Raw genomic sequence first — 22,513 nt, 5'->3', positions numbered from 1 at the left:
TTCCACCAGAAATTGAAAGCAGCATAAATTCCTTTGGGCTTTTGTGCATTGCTAAAGAGAAATATTCTTCATTCTAGAAGTTATGTTTGTTCATGTAACAGAAAACAAGAACTGGGGAAAAATAGAGGACAATAAGCTGGACATCAGAGTTAACAATAGACAAGAAAGGGTATATGAGAAATTCCTGGGTGCACCGCCCTCTGATGTAAACTGGCATGTTTAATCCAGTCTTACCTGGCATGAAATATCTTGTAACATTCTAGAATTCTGCTTCTTAGTTATTCCTGGCACCCAAAGCTGAAAATCAAGACTTTTTCAATAAATCAAAGTTATACTTTTTTTCTGCCTTAGCCCAATTTGTACCCGTTACCTGTGAAGGACAACCCAGGGTAAAGGTCACTTCAGTTTTATTATTACAAAACCCATGGCATACTATACATTATGCATTCTTTTTCAACAAATTCACATTTAAAGATCATTAGCAATACAGCAAATATTCAATTGATTGCAGCCAGTGATCCACATACACAGAAGGAAAAAAAAAAAAAAAAAACTAGGACAAATACATTTATATTAGACAGATGTTACATAAGGTTAGATACATATTTACATTAGATATGGTACAGCAATGCCAGCATTTTATATTCATAAACTAAGACTTTTTTTTTTCCTTCTCAACATTCATTTTGCATAATTGAATGGAGCATAAAATACACTTAAGCATCAACAGTTCACATAAAAAAAAAAAAAAAATCTTTTGGTACAACTCTTTTTTATGTCGAAATGATTTTTGGTAAAGCAGTAAATATTTAAACACATTAGTTTAGTAAAATATTTGAAAGGAGCAAAAACAGTAAACAAGACCATATATAATTGTTTATACAAACAATATAATTCATGGTGGGTGGAAGAAAACGCAGTTATATACATGTATACTACTCTGTAGGAAACTTAATATTCAGTGAATGTTTAAATATGCAGTCCTTGTTATGTGCTTCTCAAAGTGCTGATCCAGGTCACTGTCACAATAAAAAAAAATGTAAATAAAGTGTCTGGCATATCTCTCATGCCACTATTTTCAAAATCAGGATGTAGATAGCTCGAAAAATCCCATTTATTATCCAACCTGCAAACATCATTCATCAAAGTATAACGTCAACAAAACAAGTTAGTTGGATATTTATCTGAAACATGCTCAATTCCATTAATTACAGTGTGCTAGAAATTACGTCCTTGTTTTTTCCTCATTAAAACAGCAGGTCAGTCCTTCGTCTTCAAGGTTTATAGTTATGATGATACAATGATAAAACTTAAATGGCACAACTTTTCTTACACAAAAAAAATTTAGTCATTGCAATCTCTTCACTCATGACTTTCTAGGAGTCTTTTTAAACAGCACAATTTTGCCATTTTTATACTTCGTGAGAAGACATGTACTAGACCCGGGTAAAAAAAAAAAAAAAAAAAAAAACAGCAAAACAAAAACAAATGGTTGTAGTTATTTTAGTCTTCTGTTCACTCACAGTAAAACAACTATATTATGAAGAAAACAAAACAGGACGCAGAGATAATTGAATTAGGCACGCTATTTGATTTAATTTTTTAAACGCCCAAAACAACTCCCTCATAACATCAACCTGATTCCATTTCACTAACCAAAGACCATTTGGGACCCAACTCTGCAACACAGCAGGATTCAGAGCTCTCACGCTTTTGAGGCTGCAAAGCTCCAGACTCGCTTTGTGTTACATCTTCTATGCTGGATGGATGACGGGTGTTTAATCTTGCAGCACTGATGATAGGAAAGACTGAGACGTTGCTGTCCTGGATTGAAGGACTAAAGAGAAACGTATGGAGTCTGTGAAAAACATCAGCCCCAGTCACAAAAAAAACAACAACTGACTTTTAAACAGTCTTTGTGCAATCACAGATTTTGTACTTACAAGCCTTAACCCCTAATGTATTAAAGTTTCTTTGTAAACAGTCCTTATGTGATAATGTTACCAATGTATACATAAAAAAAAAAATAGCAAGTTGTTGGCCAACACAGACTGTATCTGTAGATTTACTCAATGCTGACATTGTAGGCTAAACAGCACACATGAAAACGGTGTTCAGCTGAATTCACATTCCGCCAAATTTAGAATTCGATCATTCCGTACTAATTTTCAGATATACAAATATTAACAAACAAGACAGTTCAACAACAATGGATATTTTACAACGGGTGGTAAACACATTGTGTGCAACATTATATAAACAAACTGGACTACAAAGCATTGTTAGTCATGTTTTCTAGAAACTGCAAAAAGGCTTATATATTAAAATGTTTTTTAATACTGGTTTAACCGATACACTATTTATGCTGTTTGCATGGATGTACTATCTACTGACATGCAAGGGATTCTGTGGTTAAGTTCTACTGTTTCTCTCTTGCTGCTCGGAGGCTTTATTGTGAGTGGTGCTGGCACCCCTGCACCCTGTTTCATGGAAGTTCCACAACATAAAATCATAACTACAAACAGATAAATTATGATGCTCAAATGCACAAATTGCTGTGGTAGAGGATTAAAACCATTTCAGGACATGCGATTATAGGAAAATGATCAACGTCAGCGAGGTAACAACACCACACCACAAGACACAAACTGAATTGAATGTGCACAGTGCACATAGCATGAGCATCTCCTTTACGTGTTTCTAGTGACATAATAGGGCATGTTTGAGTTGCATGAATGGGCTATAAAGTGAGAATCCGCAAACCACCAACTTGCCCGGCCCTTTTCTTGACACAAAAGCACAGATAACTCTACAAAAATAACTTATTTTATATTGCAACGTTAAGTTGTACTTTTGGGTTTAATAACGTGCAGGTGCACGCTATCCGCACCTACAGTGACTCATTGTATGGCATATTTAATGGATGAGTTGTGCAGTGTCTTACCTGAGTCAGGTAGGTTTTGCAGCCAGATCCAAAGCTCCAGTCAAGTGCAGTGACTCCACATACGACAGGGCACTCTGCAGTGACGTTAGGCAGTAGCCCTCCTCGCCAATCAGATACCTAAGGAAAGAATTCAAAATCCGTTTAAACTGATCCAAAAGATCCTTATGTGATAATGTTACCAATCCCCCCACACAACCACATTAGCCTAAAATACTACAAACTAATGTAAAACATTCCCTAGAGAATCACTTCCCTAATACTGCATGCGTGTACAGGTGGTCCAGAGAAGATAAACGCAGTCATTTAAAATAAGACTAATAGTCACCTCTGGGTGACCAAGAACAAAATGTCTATCTAAAATTACATTTTAATTAACAAAAGCGCTGTAATCTGAATCAATAGTGAAAGAATAATTAAAAGGAGGTACATGTGGCCTTTTCTAGAATTCAGCACAATAACTTCCAACTGCTCCAATTCAGATCTTTCCAAACCACTTAGTTACACAAACAGTGAGAGGAATTTTATTTGTATTTTATAGAAAGTTTAAAAAAAAAAAAAAAAAAAAAAAAAAAAAGAAAAAGGCAAACCAGAGTGTAATGGAAATTCCCATATCACTGCCAACCTAACCAGGCTGTAAAAAAGGGTGGCTTTTACAGAGATAAACAGAGCTCTTGACTGTGGTCTCAGCAGGCACGCAAGCGCATTCTAGCACCCAAGAGTGGGGCAGTCCTCGAGACATAATATAGAATTGAATCCTTTACAATAAATTTACAACAATTTACAAGCAGCAGCACCAAGTGGAAATTCCAATACCCATTTGAACTGGTGACACATAGCAGAAGTTTTATGCTTTCTCTCCACTAATTTGCTGTTGTTAAAAGCACTTTCAGTGGCTATAGAAACCATCAATATTATTACAGAGCAATGCAGTATGAGAGCTCCATCACAGACAGGGACCTCATGCAGCGAGATTAAATGTCATTACTAAAGGTCGACCAATATTGGATTTTACAGATACCGATAATTATGTTAGATTGTACTTGCTGATAACTGATTAATCAGACATTTTTTAAAGTAGACAGTGGATAAAACTTTTTTTTAAATAATAATAAAAAAATCCATCTACATAGTACTGCACTTTATTACAAAAATAAACAGTACTGATTTATAAAAATTAAATAAATTAGTACATTATATCAATAATAAAATATAGCTGCAAGCAGCGATGGCGGGCCCTCGCATGTTTGTGTATCGCTATACGGTGCCCCCCAGAAAGCAATGCACGGTGGGCAAGTGCATCAAGTGGGTAAATATCAGTGGACTATTTTATGTTGTTACTGACCCATTTGGGGACTGTAGGTAAAAGAAACCCCACATTTTAGACAAACGGGGGCGCTAGTGAGCCACTTAAGAGACACACCATTGTTCGACCTTTTTGTCCACACTTGAGATGTATGTGACTTGTCAAATGTGATGTATGTGTCAAATTTCAAGGTAATCTAAGCATGCCAAAAGCCTTAAATATGCCTGACATAAAAGTAAAGTTTGACGCGTTGCCATGGGAACAGCGTTCGAGGTATATCAAAAATTCCTTCGCAATTTATTATCTACAATGTCTCAGCATCATGTTGACCACGTTTGGTGTCAATCGCATAAATATCCTGGGAGGAGTATTTAAAAGTTCACCACATGCAACTGTCAAAAAATCCACCTTTTGTGACTGACACACTTCCTGGCGCCTGTTGGTGTCGCTATGTCCGAGATTCACAATAGGCACATCGATGCGAACGGAATCCTTGGCAGAACATATACACAGCGTGTCATCTGAATAAGACATTTTTTTGCTTTAGATATTAAACACTTCCTGTTCTCCGAATTCGCCATAAATTTGTCGCCTCGCCATGGCAGCACCGTTCGAGATATCAAAAATCCCTTCGCAATTTAGCAAGTCCAATGTCTCGGCATCATGTTCGCCACGTTTGATGTCAATCGCATGAATTCCCTAGGAGGAGTATTTAAAAGTTCACTGCATGCACTTATAAAACAAACCAAAATGGCTGACTTCCTGTTGGGCGTAGCTCATAGTTTAGAGGGCGAACGTTGTTTGGCTCGATGAGATCTATATGCGTACCAACTTTCGTACATGTGCGAACATAATTGCCCGATCTGTGCACAAATGTTTGGTTTTGAATTTCAGGGGGCGCTACAGAGCCCCCCTGCCACGCCTTAATACCGGCCTTTGTCCGGCCCTAGTGACAAAGGACTCTGACGTGTGTGCCAAATTTCAAGAGTTTTCGAGTATGTTAAGGGACCTCTAATGACCAATGTGTGTAAAAAATAAAAAATAAATAAATAAATAAATAAATTCTAAGGAAACCAATAGGGCTTCGCACCTCTGGTGCAGGCCATTCTGGCCTGCTCCTCGGTGCTCGGGCCCTAATAATAATAAATAAATAAATAAATAAATAAATAAATAAATTCTAAGGAAAACAATAGGGCTTCGCACCTCTGGTGCAGGCCATTCTGGCCTGCTCCTTGGTGCTCGGGCCCTAATTATATATAACAGTGCTCTCCGTGCAGTGCGCAGTTTTGTAAAACAAACAGCAATTGGCATCAGTGATTAACCTCTAGAGGCAGCTCTTGTAATGACAGCGGACCTTCTCAGCATGGTATCGGTATGTTTTTTTTGCCGATAGTTACAGCAATCAACTATCGACTCAAAACGTAATCGCTGAAATATGATTGGATAGAAACTAACCGAAACATACACTACTGGAAGCAGCAAAAAAGAGAAAAGCTATGAAAGGAAGAGAATAAGACTATTGGAAATAATTTAATACATATATATGGAAAAAGGTTTAGGCCAGCAGAGAAGGCCTTGCTGGTCCTGATAGCCTGCCACTGCAAGCCATACAACACACTGCAGACTTGAGAAGAATAAGTGGGTTCTGAATTTCAGGGACTCACCCCTCGTGGATGAATTCTTCCAGCGCAGCACATTCAGAGACTAGCTGAGGCAGTTCAGAGCGCAAAGCCACATAAGACAAAATGGGCAGCAAATCATCTGCTCCACTGTAAGAAAGAAAAGGGAAAGGAGATAAAAGTATGATCATTCTTTCTAATGAACAGTAATACTTCGAACATTCTCATGTCTTCTCATGTCTAGAGGCTCTTGTTTGGTATTTCAGATGGTGCACTCATGCAAAGTGCAAATCCTTCAAAGTCACCACTTGGCAAAACCCACAAGTATTCACACGCGCTTTGGATTGAGGCGTGCTTGCGTGAGAAAGTACCTGGGTGTCCTCTTTCTTGCTGGCCCAAAGGACACCGGATATCTTTCAGCTAAGCAATTGAGCAGTGGACATAGCAACAAGCTTTACATAGTGAAGCCATGCCAAAATATCTAATTCCAGGTGTATAGAATTAATACTTATATCTAGTAAAGTCGAGTTTCAGGTCTTGCCTGAATGACTGAATGTGATCAGAATTTGGATTGTTTTTCTTGGATCATGTAGTAATAATTAAACTTCATAGATCATGAGGGTTTTGCCAAAATACATAAGGTTACATAGACGTGTCAATCCTATAGACATGCAAAATGAGGAAAAGGTTCACTGCAAGGTCCTCAGGTGAGTGAGTAAAAAAAAATAAAAATAAAAAAAAAAAATATATGGAGGGTGTGGGGTGTTAAGCAGAAGGGGAAAAAAACCCAGATTACCTCAAACAGTGCACCATGAGATCCACTCTTAATTTAAAAGGCAGTAAATGAATGGGGACAAGTGTGCAAAAAATACAAAATAAACTGATCAAGTGAAGGGAAAAAAAAAGTGTAAAAAGTGTGTAAAAGTGTCTTAGACTATGTAATAAAGAGACAAAAAGAAATCAGACAATGCAAGAGAATGAAAAAGGGTTAGAATACTTTAATTGTTCCTGTGCAGACATGCATGAGCAAATTCACAAGCCCTAACCGCCAGGCACAAACTAAAAAAAAAAAAGGGCAGCAAGCGTACCAATCTCTACTGCCACTTTAAAATCATAGATATATTTATATAACTTTGATACCAAGCACAAAAAGTTCCCTCGAGCAATTGCAATAAATTTAACCCATACTCATTATAGGCCGAAGCCACACACAGCTCTGGTAATAGAACATTTTAACACGGTACTAAATAAAACTCAAACAGGACACAAACACGCACATTTCCTATCCAATAAATCCAAATTAGCCAGTAGATTCTGGAAATCTGAAAAGCACAACGTTGAGCTAAACAGACATGATGCACAGTCATTCAGCTTCATTCAGATTATTTAACATGATGCCTGTATGAGCTCACATGTATTGCCTTGATTACAAATGTATTTAATGAAAACTAAAATAAAACCTCCCAACACCACAGCTGAGCAGTCTGTTATCTGCTTAGATTTAATGGACAAATACAACTCTATCTTGCATGCACAGGCCAACCAGCCCAACATATTACAGTTACAGGGGGAATAAATTAAAAAGGGATAAAAAGTTGATGAAAGCTTAAGCCACTGGAAAAAAAAACAACCTAATTACTTCATTTTACTTTCCAATCTTTAAACATCAAACATTTATTTCAGATATTATTAATATTTCAGATATTATTTTTTGTTATTTAGAGCAAGTCATCTTTCAGCTGCTTCCATTAGGGGTCACCACAGCGGATCGTCCATCTCCATACCCCCCTGATCCCTACATCTGACTCTTTCAAACCAACTACCCGCATGTCTTCCCTCACCACATCCATAAACCTCCTCTTTGGCCTTCCTCTTTTCCTCCTGCCTAGTGACTCAATCCTCAGCCTTCTTCATATATACCCCATGTCCTTCTTCTGCACATGAAGCAACCATCTCAGTCGAGCCTCTCTCACATTGTCTCCCAAACGTCCTACATGTACAGCCCCTCTAATAAACTCGTTTCTAATCCTGTCCATCCTCGTCACTCCCAATGAAAATCTCAGCACCTTAAACTCTGACTACTATTTAGAGTAAACAAGGACACCCATTCTTTGCCTGTACTAGTGAAAATATGTAATTTTGTTTGAGAAATGTCAAATTAAATTCTCTTTAATATCTTATATAATACAGTTCTTCCCTATCTACATTTGATGTCCCCTCTTATTTCCAGGCAGCTAACTGACTAATCCTCCAACAGCATTCTGTCACTTTCCTGTGACACCATGTCGAGGCCTGTATTTGTCCCTGAAAGAACGACCCACTTAACACGCTAACCATTTCAGAGCATCCCACTGAGAGCCTAGGGCTGAGACAGCCCCCCTGCTATGCTTTGACCAGTGTGGGGTCTGATGAAATCTGACAGACTGCTAAAGGGACATGCAGGAGGTCGCCTACTTAACTCAAAAACATCCACATCAACTTCCTCATGTCTCTCCCAAACTTTTGTTCAATGCTAGGCAGAAGAATGAAGGCAAGTAGACAGCAAGCTGAGCATTCACTAGTGCACAAGCCAAACTTGGCCTACTTACATGGCTGCCGTTTTAGGTGATGGATCGTTTTCTTGAAGGAGACGGTAATGCTCAGCACAGGCACAAATGAGCCGTAAGGTTCTCACTGAAGTGTAAAACAATAACAAAATGTTTTAGCCAAATTCAGTGCTTGCTCGATATTTTCCATGAAATCAAATCTAATTATTCCCCCAATATAAAAAATGTATTAATGATGGCCATTATATGAGCTAATTAATTACTTACTAACTACCACATGTTATTATGCCAGGGGATCTCACCTATGCATTCTAGCTTCTTCTGAGGACAACAGTCTTTACAGAGGAGCTGAAGTTCCTGCACTGCAGACTCGTATGGGTAGGAACCATGCAGTACAGCAGGATCTTTGGGAAACAGTTTGTCTGCTACACCAATATCACCAGGTGAAATATTACGGTACAGGAGAACACTGCTCTCAAAAGCCTGCTCGCGATCTTGATTCACCTTCCTAAAGCATAGTTAGAAAATAAACAGTTTTGTACGGAAAAAAAAGCTCAAGGATATACAGGACGACTGCCTTTAGGAGGACAGCTTTAAACTAGTTACAGAGGGCAACAGTATCTGCTATTGATCTGATTTTTATATTTCCAGAAATGCAGATCTATTTGAAAGTCAGATGTTCAGGGCATTTTAATAGTGTCTTTGGCAATAAAAATTAATTGCGTTCCCTGCTCTAACACATTAACTAAAAAACAGGCTATTAATAAATGATTAGTTTAGACAGACACATAGAAATGACACATTGAATAACTTCATTTGTTTTTAGCTTAAGAGCACCCTCTATTGTTAAGACTGAGCAAACACTGGCACTGAAATGAATTTGTAGAGATTGAGTTCAGTTTTATAGTTGAGTCAGTCAACGGTGGTACACTCTTTCAATCGGTATTTGCAAAAAATATCTAGGCATTTTTTTTGGTTCTTTCAACATAGCAGGGTGCAGCTCTTTTCTGATAATGAAAACATTTCAAGACCAGACAGGTTCACTTAAAGAACTTAAACAAACCTGCCATACTAAAATTATTCCACCTGACTCCTGGATTACACCCAAATCCCAGCATTTTTACTGCTATAACTCACCTGACTCAAACACTTTACAAGTGAGCTGCCAATTGCTTGTAAAATGCTGGCTAAACCCATGCATACGTAATGTGCTAGGCAAGCTGCTCAATATTTATTTTGTATGTATTTAATCATTACAGACTGCTAACCAATTTCACTTATTCCATGTTCTTCATTTTGATTTATTTAGCATTGGGTTATACAGAATCGTGTTAATGGACTGCCTACCAGTATTTCTATATTAAACACCCAGTTGTAGTGCCACTCTACATGCAAAACACAAGTTGATCTCTAATCAAAACTGTAACTAATTAATATTTACTAAATCAAAATCAACATACTATAAAACTTGGAATACCTAAAAAGTGCCAGTAGAGGGCCCCATATTGGGGTGAAGAAGACCTCCTCTATGCATGCTACACATTGGTCTTTGGAGCTTGCAGTGTTGAGACATTCAAAAGAAAGTAGACACAGAGACAGCAGCCGATCTAAAGAGGGGAGACAAAAGCATTCATTTAGACAATCATTAAACACAATCACAATTATTGTAAAATTATATTTTTCTTATGTTCTTTCTTTAAACATCCACATCCCTTCACTTTTTCCACATTTTCCACAACAATACCCCATAAAGACATCGTGAAAGAAGTTTGTTTGAAATCTAAGCCAATTTATTAAATACAAAAACCAAACAAACCAAAAAAAAAAAAAAAAACCTGAAATAAATAAAAATCACATGTACACAAGTATTCCGCTCCGGTGCATCCTGCAGCCACTGATCATCCTTGAGATGTTTCTAAACTTGATTGGAGTCTACCTGTGGTAAATTCAGTTCATTGGACATGATCTGGAAAAGTACACACCTGTCTATATAAAAGGTCCCACAGAGAATAGTTGCATGTCAGAGCACAAACCAAGCCATGGAGTCCAAGGAAATGTCTGTAGACCTCAGAGACAGGATTGTATCGAGGCACAGATCTGGGGAAAGGTACAGAAAGATTTCTGCAGCATTGAAGACCCCAATGAGCACAGTGGCCTTAATCATCCGTAAATGAAAGAGGTTTGGACCCACCAGGACTCTTCCTAGAGCAGGCCGCCCGGCCAAACTGAGCGATCAGGGGAGAAGGGTCTTAGTCAGGGAGGTGACCAAGAACCCGAAGGTCACTCTGAAAGAGCTCCAGCGTTTCTCTGTGGAGAGGAGAACCTTCCAGAAGAACAACCATCTCTGCAGCACTACACCAATCAAGCTTGTATGGTAGAGAGGCCAGACAGAAGCCACTCCTCAGTAAAAAAGACATCAGCTCAACTGCAGTTTGCCAAAAAGCATCTGACAGAACCTTAGACCATCAGAAACAAAATATGTCGAACATTCTTTGGCCTGAACGCCAAGTATCAGGCCAAACCAGGCACCGCTCACCAGGCCAAAACAATGGTGGGGGCAGCATCATGCTGTGGGGATGTTTTTCAGCAGCAGGAACTGGGAGACTAGTCATGATCGAGGGAAAGATGAATGCAGCAATGCACAGAGACATTCTTGATGAAAACCTGCTTTAGAGCGCTCTGGACCTCAGGCTGGGGCAACGCTTCATCTTCCAAAAGGACAACGATCCTAAGTACACAACCAAGATAACAACAGAGTGACTACGGAACAACTCTTTTAATGTCCTTGAGTGGCTCAGCCAGAGCCCAGACTTGAACACAATTAAACATCTCTGGAGTGATCTGAAAATAGCTGTGCACCGATGCTCTTCATACAACCTGATGGAGCTTGAGTGGTTCTGCCAAGAAGATTGAGAGAAACTGCCCCAAAAATAGGTGTGCCACACTTGTAAGATCATATTTAAAGACTTTAATTTTAAAAGGCTGTAATTTGTGCCAAGGGTACTTCAACACAATATTGAGCAAAGGCTGTGATGAATATTTTTTCGCTTTTTAATTTGAATACATTTGCAAAAATTTCACACACTTCTTTCATGTCATCATAATGGAGTATTGTTTGTACAATTTTGAGAAAAATAATGAGTTGAATCCACTTTCGAATAAGGGTGTAACATAAAAATGTGGAAAAAGTGAAGTGCTTGAATACTTTCCGAAGGCACTGTAAGCATGCTTGCCTACCAATGGCATTGTGGATGTCTTTGACTGTAGCTTTCAGGTGTTCTTTTAAAGCTCGCTCCTCCAGGTCTTGAAGGTGAGCTTCCATGTCACTATGGGTCATGTCAAAGGTCATATCAGAGAGTGTGTCACCTGTACAAGCTGAAGCCCAGTCCAGCTGGGCCATATACTGCTCAAGATCCTCAAAAGAGTTCTCTCGATCTGGAGGAACTGGGGTCGGGAGCACTTCTGAATCTATTTTTGAGGCTGCATTGTTAGCGTTTAGGTCAGGGAGTGGTGAGAGTGAGATGGAAGCATCTGATAGGCTGTGGCTTAGGCTAGGCTTGAGCTGACACGGTGGACTTTGAGGGAGCAGCAGGCTCTGTGCACTGTGTGAAGGCTTTAATGGAACAGCGTGGCCAGGTGTTGGACTTGGAGGAACAGTATGGCTTATTATGGGGTACAGCCTGTTATAAACTTCATACTGGAGCTTCTTTAATAACTTCACAACAGGATGCTCTGGACAGCTTAAATATAAAAAAAAGATTTTTATTAAAAGCAACATGGTAACAAGATAAATACATTATCTTAAAATCCTTATTTACCAACCATGTCTTTTTGAGTTCATACCTAAGAAGATAGGTGACTAGGCCTGAAACCAAAGTTGAATCATTTGGATTCTTCTTCAAGCTAGCTTTCCATACCTTAGGCCAATCCTAAAGAACCAAACATAATTTAAAAGAAAATATGTTTCAAAGGTTACCTGCTTTATGTAAATTATAACAAACATCCAGTGAACTGCACATTTAAGTGTCATTCACAAAAACACTTACATGATCTTGCTCATATTCTAATATATTTGCATATAGAACTCGTTGCTCCTGCTCCTCAGGTGTCAGAATCACAGATGAAGAAAATTTCCTGTAGGAAAAAACACAAATCTGCATCCTGTATACATAAAGATGGAAGTCATCGTAACAGTTTTTATAACAATAAGAGCAACATGCAGGAAAAGTCAGCTGGCATCGTGTAAGAAATAAGGGTGTAATTTGTTACAAGGAAGCATCAAATAAAGACATTTTACCTTTGCAAATGCCTGGAATTTTTTTTTATAAATATATATATTTTTTTCAAATTTTAACAAAAAAGTTTCACCTGTTTGCTTGCTCTTGCAGCCTGAGTCTTCTCTCTTCCATTTTCCTTTGGAGCTTTAGTTATTGAGGAAAACTTCAAAACGCAAGTCCTTAGTGAGTCCTCTAAAATTGTCAAATAATTTATATGCATTCCAGGCATTTTCATTCTTCATTTTTTCTGTCCTCATAATCCAAAGCTTGATTATGCAATTTTTATCTGCAATAATTCAGGAAAATCTGACTTGAAAACATAACAGTGCTCTTTTTTCCCCCCTTTTTCCAAAATTGATGCTGATGTCTTCTTTGCAACAAATCAATATGGATCGCTTTTCTTTCAGTCAACAAGTTTGACCTACTGCACACATCAAATGTCAAACATATGACCAATATATACTTTTGGGGGCGTTGTCCATAGTTAGCACTATTATGAATCACAGGATTTCCTGATATATATATATATATATATATATATAAAAAGAATATATATATATATATATATATATATATATAAAATAAAACAATCGCATTCACATATTAATGTCTATAGCAACGTTGGTCTCAGATCATCTCATAAAATGTAGGTACATTTAGATCTGGTTGCAGTTTGACATCTTATAAATAAAGGATACAGCATCTTGTCTGGCTCTGGCTATAATCAGGTTCTCCATCATTTGCCTCTGAAGAGACAGTGTCTTATATTGGGGGGGGGGAAACAAACATTAAAGGTAGCTTATTTTCGCAGCACACAAATATCAGGTAATAAAAGAAGTCTAAAGTTTAATCAATTTAAAAAAAAATAATAAAAAAAAATAAATAAATAAAATTTACTGGAGGATTTCAATTAGCAGATTGGTGTTAAGATGTGGACCCAGCAGTGTACTTCAACCAATCAAAGTAAGCATAAAAAAAAAAATACAATAAAATCATGGTTCAATGACTAGTTTGTAAACATGAACGACTGATTTCTCAGCAGATCCTCTCCTCAAATGTAATTCTTAAAATGTATTTTCCCTCGATGGTCACAGTAAAGAAGTGTCAACACTGATTTCTTAAAAAAAATGTAAATAAATAAACGCACAGAGAAATATGAATTTATTGACCCGTTTAAGTTCAAATCAAGTTCGATGGCACTAGTCAAATTACCTAATGTGTAGCACATCTAACAATAAAACAAACCAAGGAGACAGTGGTTTTATTTACACTAATGGTTAAGCAGTAAATGTGCCTGTTGGCATTCAGGAGCAATACATTTTAGTGAAATTTGGATGAATAATAAATAAATAAATCTGATTTTGTTTATTGAACTAAAAAGGCAGCTTTTGGCTTGCACTTGTTTATGAGGACTCAGCACTGTCCCCATTTCTAGAACTATTTTGTATTTACAAGCATTGATAATTAAGATGCAGGCATCTATATCTATCTATCTATCTATCTATCTATCTATCTATGCAGAAATTCAATTTAAAAACTACAGGCTGTAAATCTAGAGTGGGGATGTGAAAGCAGTGTCCATGTTTGCAGGAGGTGAGCTTAAACAAAGCCTACACTAATACCTTTTTGAGAAGCGACAGAAAATCCTTAAGAATAAATACATTTAATGTTTTACTTTTTAAAATACTGAACTCAGAAAAGTTCACTTGCACACGTCTATGTTAACCATGCTAAGGTGAAGAGGTCAAATGGTTACTAATTAACTTAAAAAACTAAACAAAAAAACACCTACTTTTTCGGCTATTTAACAAAAACAGGTCGGAGATTTAATTGAAACCAATTCTAATGTAAAAAAAAATAAGTATTTGAGAGATAATACCTTTAGAAACGTTCTGAATTTACTCCAGTAGGTAGGAACCCCCATCAGAGCTTGACCACGTTGTCGAAACATTTCCAGGTGTGTTTAATTAAAACGTCGTTTTCAGACTTGTATTTTTTAATAGATTACGATCAACTATAGTGGTAACATTAAAACTAAAGTGGTGCAAAAACTAAAAAATAATCATCAGTCTAGCTGGATTCCCTGAGCGGTATGACACTCTCTTCCCCTTCTCACACACACACACACACACACACACACGGTATGTTGATCTGCCCGCTGAGTGAATCAACGTCTTAATCGATGCTAAAGCAAAAGTGTCACCTGAGAGGAGACCCGCGCGCTCATTAGCATAAAAACACACTCATTATTCTACAGTCGGTGCTGCACTAAAACTCAACACACTGCACTGAAACACTCATTCATCCTTCTCATTAACTAACTCCCAAACAAACGAAGGAAAAAGTGTTGGTGGGAGTGGAGGACTCGTAAAATTACACCCGACTCTAATTACACGCCGGAAAGACACGCTTTAATTTAGCTTACACCGACACCCCACCTGCAGCGTGCACACCAAACAATGTCCTCATGACGCCGGAAACCATACCGAGCTGTTCTGCTTTTTAATCGCCAAATTATCTCCGAGCCAATCACAACACAGTGAACAGCCCTAAAGCCAATCACAACACCGCAACACGAGTCAATCAAAACACAGCAAACAACCCCAAGAGGCAATCCCAACACAATGCACAACTCCAAGAGCCAATCCCAACACAATGCACAACTCCAAGAGGCAATCCCAACAAAATGCACAACTCCAAGAGGCAATCCCAACACAATGCACAACTCCAAGAGGCAATCCCAACACAATGCACAACTCCAAGAGGCAATCCCAACACAATGCACAACCCCAAGAGGCAATCCCAACACAATGCACAACTCAAGAGGCAATCCCAACACAATGCACAACTCAAGAGGCAATCCCAACACAATGCACAACCCCAAGAGCCAATCCCAACACAATGCACAACTCCAAGAGGCAATCCCAACACAATGCACAACTCCAAGAGGCAATCCCAACACAATGCACAACTCCAAGAGGCAATCCCAACACAATGCACAACTCAAGAGGCAATCCCAACACAATGCACAACTCCAAGAGGCAATCCCAACACAATGCACAACTCCAAGAGCCAATCCCAACACAATGCACAACTCCAAGAGCCAATCACAACACAATGCACAACTCCAAGAGCCGATCACAACACAACAAATACATACTATTATAAATCTAAAGTTTAGCTACTGTTTTTCTTTTTCTTTCTGAGAAGTCCTCAGAACTGATGCTGCACACAGTTAAAGGTGCTAATCTAATCTAATCTAATTTAATCTAATCTAAAAGCCTTAGTTGTAATGGGCAATATGACTGAGGGGAGTGTTTTTGCTGCTAGCAATCACACATGAATTTGAAAAGGGAGAGATGAAAATATCATTAAATGCATGTAGTGAGGGTGGAGGGCTGCAGACATTTTGTTTTAGCCACACTCCAAGATCTAGTGAAAAACCATTTCAGGCAAGTGAAGACTAAGTTCCTTTTTACATTCAAGATTTTGGAATGGGCACATATTTGTGTGATAGTCAGCTGTCTGCTTACTATATATGAGTGAAGTAATAAATATAACAGTTACATAAGGTTGGACTGTAAGCTCCTGTAACAAATCAAAACAAAACCCCACTGACCTCCTGGCAATGCTTCACAGACCCCACTCTGAGAACCTATACATATGTATAAACTGAATAGTTTCATTCAGCCAAAGACTAAAAACCATAGTCAGAGTAAAACCAAAAAAACAAATCTGTAGTGATGTATATATAAAGTATCCTTTTTAAAACTCAAACCTACCTTGGAATATATCAAATGTATTACCACATATAGTTCTCAGCATTATCTGAATTTATTCAAATTAGTGCATATTATTTGTACATATGCAATATGTACAATTTTCACATATAAAATGTGAAGTCCTATATGACAAAGCAATTCAAATTAGTATTAGTAGAACAGGCCATGTTAAAAGCAGCGATGAATTTTGACATATTTGAAATAGATTATAAATATAGCAGAAGTTAGACAAAGGCAGTTAAGTGTACTTTACTTCTGGGCATGCAATTGATGGCGAGAAAACAAAGAGGATTGTTAAAATGCTCAGACATCTCCATGTGAGTAAAAAAAAAAATAAATAAAAAATTAATAAAGGAGACTGAAAAGACAATTGCTTGAGAAGAGGTATTTACCAGTGATGTTTTCTGTGTGGCCTGACCGGGGGCAAGCCGTGCCAGACGTGCCTCATAATTAGCTTTTAGTTTCTGGTTTAGACATGAAGCCTCCTCAATAGGTGTTAATTCCCTGTAACACAAATCAGGTTGTGAGATCAAAAACTCGGTTCTAAATAAAAATGAGTATCCTGGACTTCAGAACGTTTTTATTTATTTTTCTAAAATTGTGGGAAAAAGAGAGAGGAACACGTTTTCTCTCGTGCACATGTTTCTTCCCCTTATTTTTACAATAATGAGGATATACTTATTCATTTTTTTAAGCTTCTAATTTATTCCAGGCAGCATCATGGTGGAGCCATGGTCTATCCCAGGAACACCTGACACAAGGCATGTCTGAATAGCAAGCCAGGACACCATGCAGACTCCATATTCATACCCAGGATGTTTTGGAAATGGTAGGGAACCGAAGAACCCAGAGAACACTTACAACTCCATACAAACAAAAACTTGAACTCACGATCAAAACAGAGACTTATTTTCAAACTTATCACAGAAAACCAATTTCTCTATTACACTATTTCACAAGTTTCCCCTTTTTTAGAAATTGCTGATGCCAGTTGGAAAAAGTATAGACAGATCTTGATGACATTTAGAAATATATCAAACTGCACTTTCTTCACATACATTCTGCATGGATTTGTTCTCTATCACAAACTTGATAGCCATGACAAATCAATTTCTCAGCTCAATAAACAGGGTAAATATCCCCAGGACAGATCTGTGGTGTGATATAGACCATAAAATAAAAATAGAAAAACAAAAAATATTGGAAGGGCTTACAAGTCATAGTGGGACATGTCCATATCATAGTTTTTAGAGATACACATTTCGACTTACTTCCTTCAAGGGCTGTGCACATAAAGTACATTAACATACAGCATACACTTAAATGCATAGAGAATGTGCAACAGATGGGCGTTTGGACGGTGTTTGGAAAGATTACAAAGGTATTAAAAAAAACTTTGAAACAATACAAATCTGAAAAAACAACATTCAGAAAGAGGTAAACATTTGATAAAAAAAAAAAATGATGACGTTTGTATTTAAAATAATATTTTTTTTTAAATAAAAATATAATAATATTCACCATATCCTGGAAAAGCATACATGACATAATTTATGTTACATTGTCCTGGCCTGATGTACAGTATATACATAATGGTAGAAAATAAAATGTGTTGTTTTTTTTTTTTAAGGAATGATAAACAATCAAACACACATAATAGCATGATGTGCTGGCAAATTTTAAAATACTTTGACAATATCCAGTGATGACAATATTATCTTAGAGATGATGCAGGTGGCATCCTGTTATTGCATTTCTTGTCATTGCTTTTCGGAGATATCATGCTGTTCTTTGCCACAAACTTAGAGGACCTATTTTTACTTTCATAATTCCGCTGCCTATGTAATGCAAACATGACCTCATTCAGTTCAAGACTATTGCATGCCGAATGCAGTACGTGATAGAAATAAAAAACGAAAGTAAAACTTCTATGTAAAACAACAAACAAAAAGCAGCAGTGACCACGACCTGTCTAAATCATATACTTAGTTATTCATTAATACGATGTACATATTATTATTATCTAGCTGTAAGAGTACAAGCTCTAAGTCTATACCTCTGAATTAACAGCTCAAGTGTATTTATGACAACATTTAAAAGTTAAAATAACCATGAGCAGTGAACAGTAACTCCAGCCTGTGCAAAGATCTAGATAGATTACACACTATGATTATAAACTCATTCTGCACTGAACACATCTGCTTTACATAAACAGGCTCCACATATCTGAATTTTAAAGAACAAATGTGCCCCTGTACTGACCCTTAAGAATAAATGCGGGATCAATATTTCTTGCAAAGCAAGATAAGGCACAAATTTTAGATCAATATGTATTGGTTTTGTTTAACCTTATAATTCGTGACAAGATGAACGTTTCTAGATCATTTCTGTACGTGCATGTAGCACTTGTGAGCTGAATAAATATTTTGGGTAATTAGAGAGTTTGAATTTTTTACTTGTGATTTGATTTCTTTATTTTTTTACTGCAGTTTTATGTGCTTGTGTTTGTTTATGTTATTTGGCGTTTTATATAATCTGCAAAACATGGTAACATTTTAAAGTTGACGGTCAACAATCCAATTCAGGGACTCTGCACCGCAACGATTGTTCAGTGGAACTGTTATGAAGCAATGAGTGACTCACTTTTTGTTGTCTTGTGACTCCAGAACTTGTAGCCTCTGAAATTGTTCGGGGGGCAGGAAAGGACAGTCTTCCCCCTTATCTTCTGAGAGCACTTTGTGATGTCGAGAGTTCTGCTTGATCAGGCAGAATTTACTCGGCTCCATCACTACTTCATTCAATGTCTCTACATATATACATAAATAAATATATAAAATAGACACTTGAATTTCTGTTTTACAAAGTCTGGAGTATCTGGTGCAAAAACATACTGCTCACCTGATGTTTTGGTATTCGTTTGAGGGGTGATCTGTGCAAGTGAAGATGCCTGAATGGGGGTTGTAGAAGAATTAAAAACAGAGGTTTCATTTCTCTTTCCTATACTAGATTTTATTCTCTCTAAGCACTGCTCAGCCAACTTGACCATCTTCTCTACTTCCACTTCCTCCATTTCTCCCACAGCTGTCAAAGAATATAAAGAGAATGCAAAAAATATATGTAAGTATACACTTTCAATACACTGCCAACTGGTAAGAGTTTGACAGAAATCTCTATAAAAACTCTTATTACTCCAAAATATATTGGAACGGTATTAATACATCACAATCAGGGATGACATCATTAAATGAATAGTGCCTCCAGATGAAATCTCTCCAAACCCACAAGTGGTTAAGATAAGGTTCTCCCTTCCTGAACATGAAACTGCTAACGACTGCTTGTCTGTCTGGTTGATAAACAGCTGTTGGTCTCTAAAAACTGCTGGAGCAAAGCATACAAGAACAAAGAAAGAAAAAACCAAACAAACAAAAAAAGAGACAGACCCTACTTCAATAGTGGCTAGAGCTGACAATAGTATTGATTTTGCTGCAGTAAACTAAAAATGAACCCATTCAAGCTTTTTCAGAAAACTCTCAGTTTCACCATCATAATCAACACTGAGTAATTTCTTTGATACCTACCAACCTATATAAACCTGCATATGATTAGGACGATGTAGACTTTATGATATAAAAGGACAACATGAAAATAATAACATTCGGCATAATCTTTTTAGCAACAAGTCACATCATCATACACTCTCGAGAGTCATGCAAACTCAAACATTGATCCAAAACAGTACAATTATCCCATCATTACACACTAGATATAACTAATTATGCTTACAAAATATATACATTTCATTTCCAAATCAAGTATTTGCATGATTTATAATCTAACCTGGAAATGTTTAAAGAAATATATATAAACAATTATAATATCTAACACCTTTCCTGTAAAATATATACAATGGTGCATATGTTTATAAAGTGCAAACATAACCAGACTAAAATCTATGCTGCAAAATCTTCTTCTTCTTCTCTCAGCTTCTCCCATTAGGGGTCGCCACAGCGGATCATCCATCTCCACAACCCTCTGTCCTCTACATCTGCCTCTTTCACACCAACTACCTGCATGTCTTCCCTCACCACATTCATAAACCTCCTCCTTGGCCTTCCTCTTTTCCTCCTTCCTGGTAGCTCCATCCTCAGCATTCTTCTACCGATATATCCCATGTGCCTCCTCTGTACATGTCCAAACCATCTCAATCTCACCTCCCTCACCTTGTCTCCAAAACGTCCTACATGCGCTGTCCCTCTAATAAACTCATTTCTAATCCTGTACATCGTCGTCACTCCCAACGAAAACCTCAACATCTTCAGCTCTGCTACCTCCAGCTCCACCTCCTGTCTTTTACTTAATGCCACTGTCTAAACCATGCATGCATGTCTAAACACAAAATAACAAAACATTATAGAAACAAAATTATGATAAATACATAACCACACAGTCAACATTACAGAATTCTTATTAGAGGGAGGAATTGTACCTGTATATCATGGATAATACGATATGGCACAATCCTAGCACGATTCATATAATACATAAATATATTTTTGTATTGTATAAATAAATATTTTTTCTTATTTTCCCATTCCTTCATACATTGATTCACTGTAGTCGCTTCATGTGATTAACTGATATCTCATCAGACTGCATTTTTGCTTTATGCCCATTTGTTCCTAGTATAAGCTGCAGTGGAACTGAACTCTAAATAAAGAACACAAAGCACTTTTATCCCCTTTAAAGGCAACTCCCCCCAATAATGGCTTAGATTCTAATTCCTGAACAGACGAGCAAAAAATCAAAAATCCTGTTTCTCCTGTACTAGAAAGTTTCCTTGGTGTTCCACGTCGTTTGTTTCTCGTTCAAGGAACACCAGGGTTTTAACGGGTCACAAAGTCCAGAGTTTGTCCTCTGAGCATACGTTCTACTGAAACAGAAACCATGTGGGGATAAATATTAGAAACAAAAAGTGTCAAAAATGACTTCTTCCACCTTTACACATTGCATCCTGGAGCAGGGCATGAGAGATGTAGTTGACACTCCTCAAGTATTCACAGTAAGCTTCCTAAAGGAAGAAGAAGAAGTGGAAGAAGACTCATTACATCATTCGTTTCCTCAAACACATGATCATGCCAGGGTAAGGGTGACATAGACTGATATTATACATATAATGGGGGAAATGAAGCTACTTCAACTTTTTGTATTTATATGACAAGGAAATAATAATTCCAGTAATAACACCAGCCGCACCTAGACAAACTGTTTACCTGGGCATGTTCATTGATCAAGCAAACATGCACTACATAGTAAACAGTAAAACATGCAACAGAATACACAGTCACTGTAGTGAGAATAGACTGAAACCCTGCAGACTGTATAACCGGGTAGATCTCTGGCGGTGTGTTATTTCAAGATCTCTTTATAGTGTTGTGCAATTTAATAGTGTATACAGTTATATTGGACGCAGACCATATATTCAAATACCTTGTGTTTGTTCCCCGAATCCAGCTGAATCGCCACTTTTACGAGGCGCATAGCATTTTGAAGAGGTCTCTGAATGATGTCATTGGCAGCACAAGCCATTGTACATAATTATAATAATTGTGAAATAATGACCTGGGAGCAACAACTGCCTCATAATAATACAAACCGCGAAGTCAACAACCGATATCAACAAAGAAACCCGGAACTATTTATTTTCAAAATAAAGGTCACTCAAGTACCATTCAAAAAACGTTATTTCAAAATCTTTCAATGTACATTGTTTGAAGCACTCTTAAAAAAAAATAGATTTGAGGTGGCTGTTCCTTCAAGGGGACACGACATAAACCATTTTTTTGCCTTTACTAATATATCCACGTGTGCATATTCTAATATACTATATAAAAGCATACATAAAGCATAGGTCTGCATTGTAAAAGGCATGCCAACTTCCCCTATATTATACAATGCAGGTCTTAGAATTGAAAAGCTTTCATGTGAAGGAAAATCAATCCCTCTTTCTGGAACTTCAACCCCTGATTACCAATCCTTAGTCAG

At 37.4% G+C, this 22,513-nt stretch overlaps 1 protein-coding gene across 5 annotated transcripts; it reads right to left on the bottom strand.

The window, feature by feature from the left end:
* Positions 1-390: 390 nt before the first annotated feature.
* On the bottom strand, positions 391-22,143 carry vps9d1 (VPS9 domain containing 1). Of its 5 annotated transcripts, none has more exons than XM_046864650.1 (16): positions 21,959-22,143; positions 21,467-21,539; positions 19,370-19,552; positions 19,115-19,277; positions 16,864-16,975; positions 13,388-13,450; positions 12,781-12,833; positions 12,459-12,546; positions 12,256-12,341; positions 11,650-12,152; positions 9,890-10,019; positions 8,715-8,920; positions 8,455-8,539; positions 5,912-6,016; positions 2,945-3,061; positions 391-1,858 (listed from the first exon to the last, which is right to left on the bottom strand). In XM_046864650.1, the coding sequence occupies exons 1-15, from the start codon at positions 22,055-22,057 to the stop codon at positions 2,950-2,952; spliced, it is 2,061 nt and encodes a 686-aa protein (XP_046720606.1). In that variant the 5' UTR covers positions 22,058-22,143; the 3' UTR covers positions 391-1,858; positions 2,945-2,949. The 5 variants fall into 5 exon arrangements, with proteins under 5 accessions (XP_046720606.1, XP_046720605.1, XP_046720608.1 ...); XM_046864649.1 differs by having other exon boundaries at positions 391-1,837; XM_046864652.1 differs by lacking the exon at positions 21,959-22,143 and adding an exon at positions 19,690-19,846 and having other exon boundaries at positions 391-1,837; positions 21,467-21,501.
* Between the last annotated feature and the right edge of the window lie 370 nt (positions 22,144-22,513).

Source organism: Silurus meridionalis, chromosome 13, assembly GCF_014805685.1.
Source record: "Silurus meridionalis isolate SWU-2019-XX chromosome 13, ASM1480568v1, whole genome shotgun sequence".
NCBI classification, from domain to species: Eukaryota; Metazoa; Chordata; class Actinopteri; order Siluriformes; family Siluridae; genus Silurus; species Silurus meridionalis.
Note: the sequence above shows the minus strand (reverse complement) of the source record. Positions and strands in the feature narration are given on the sequence as shown.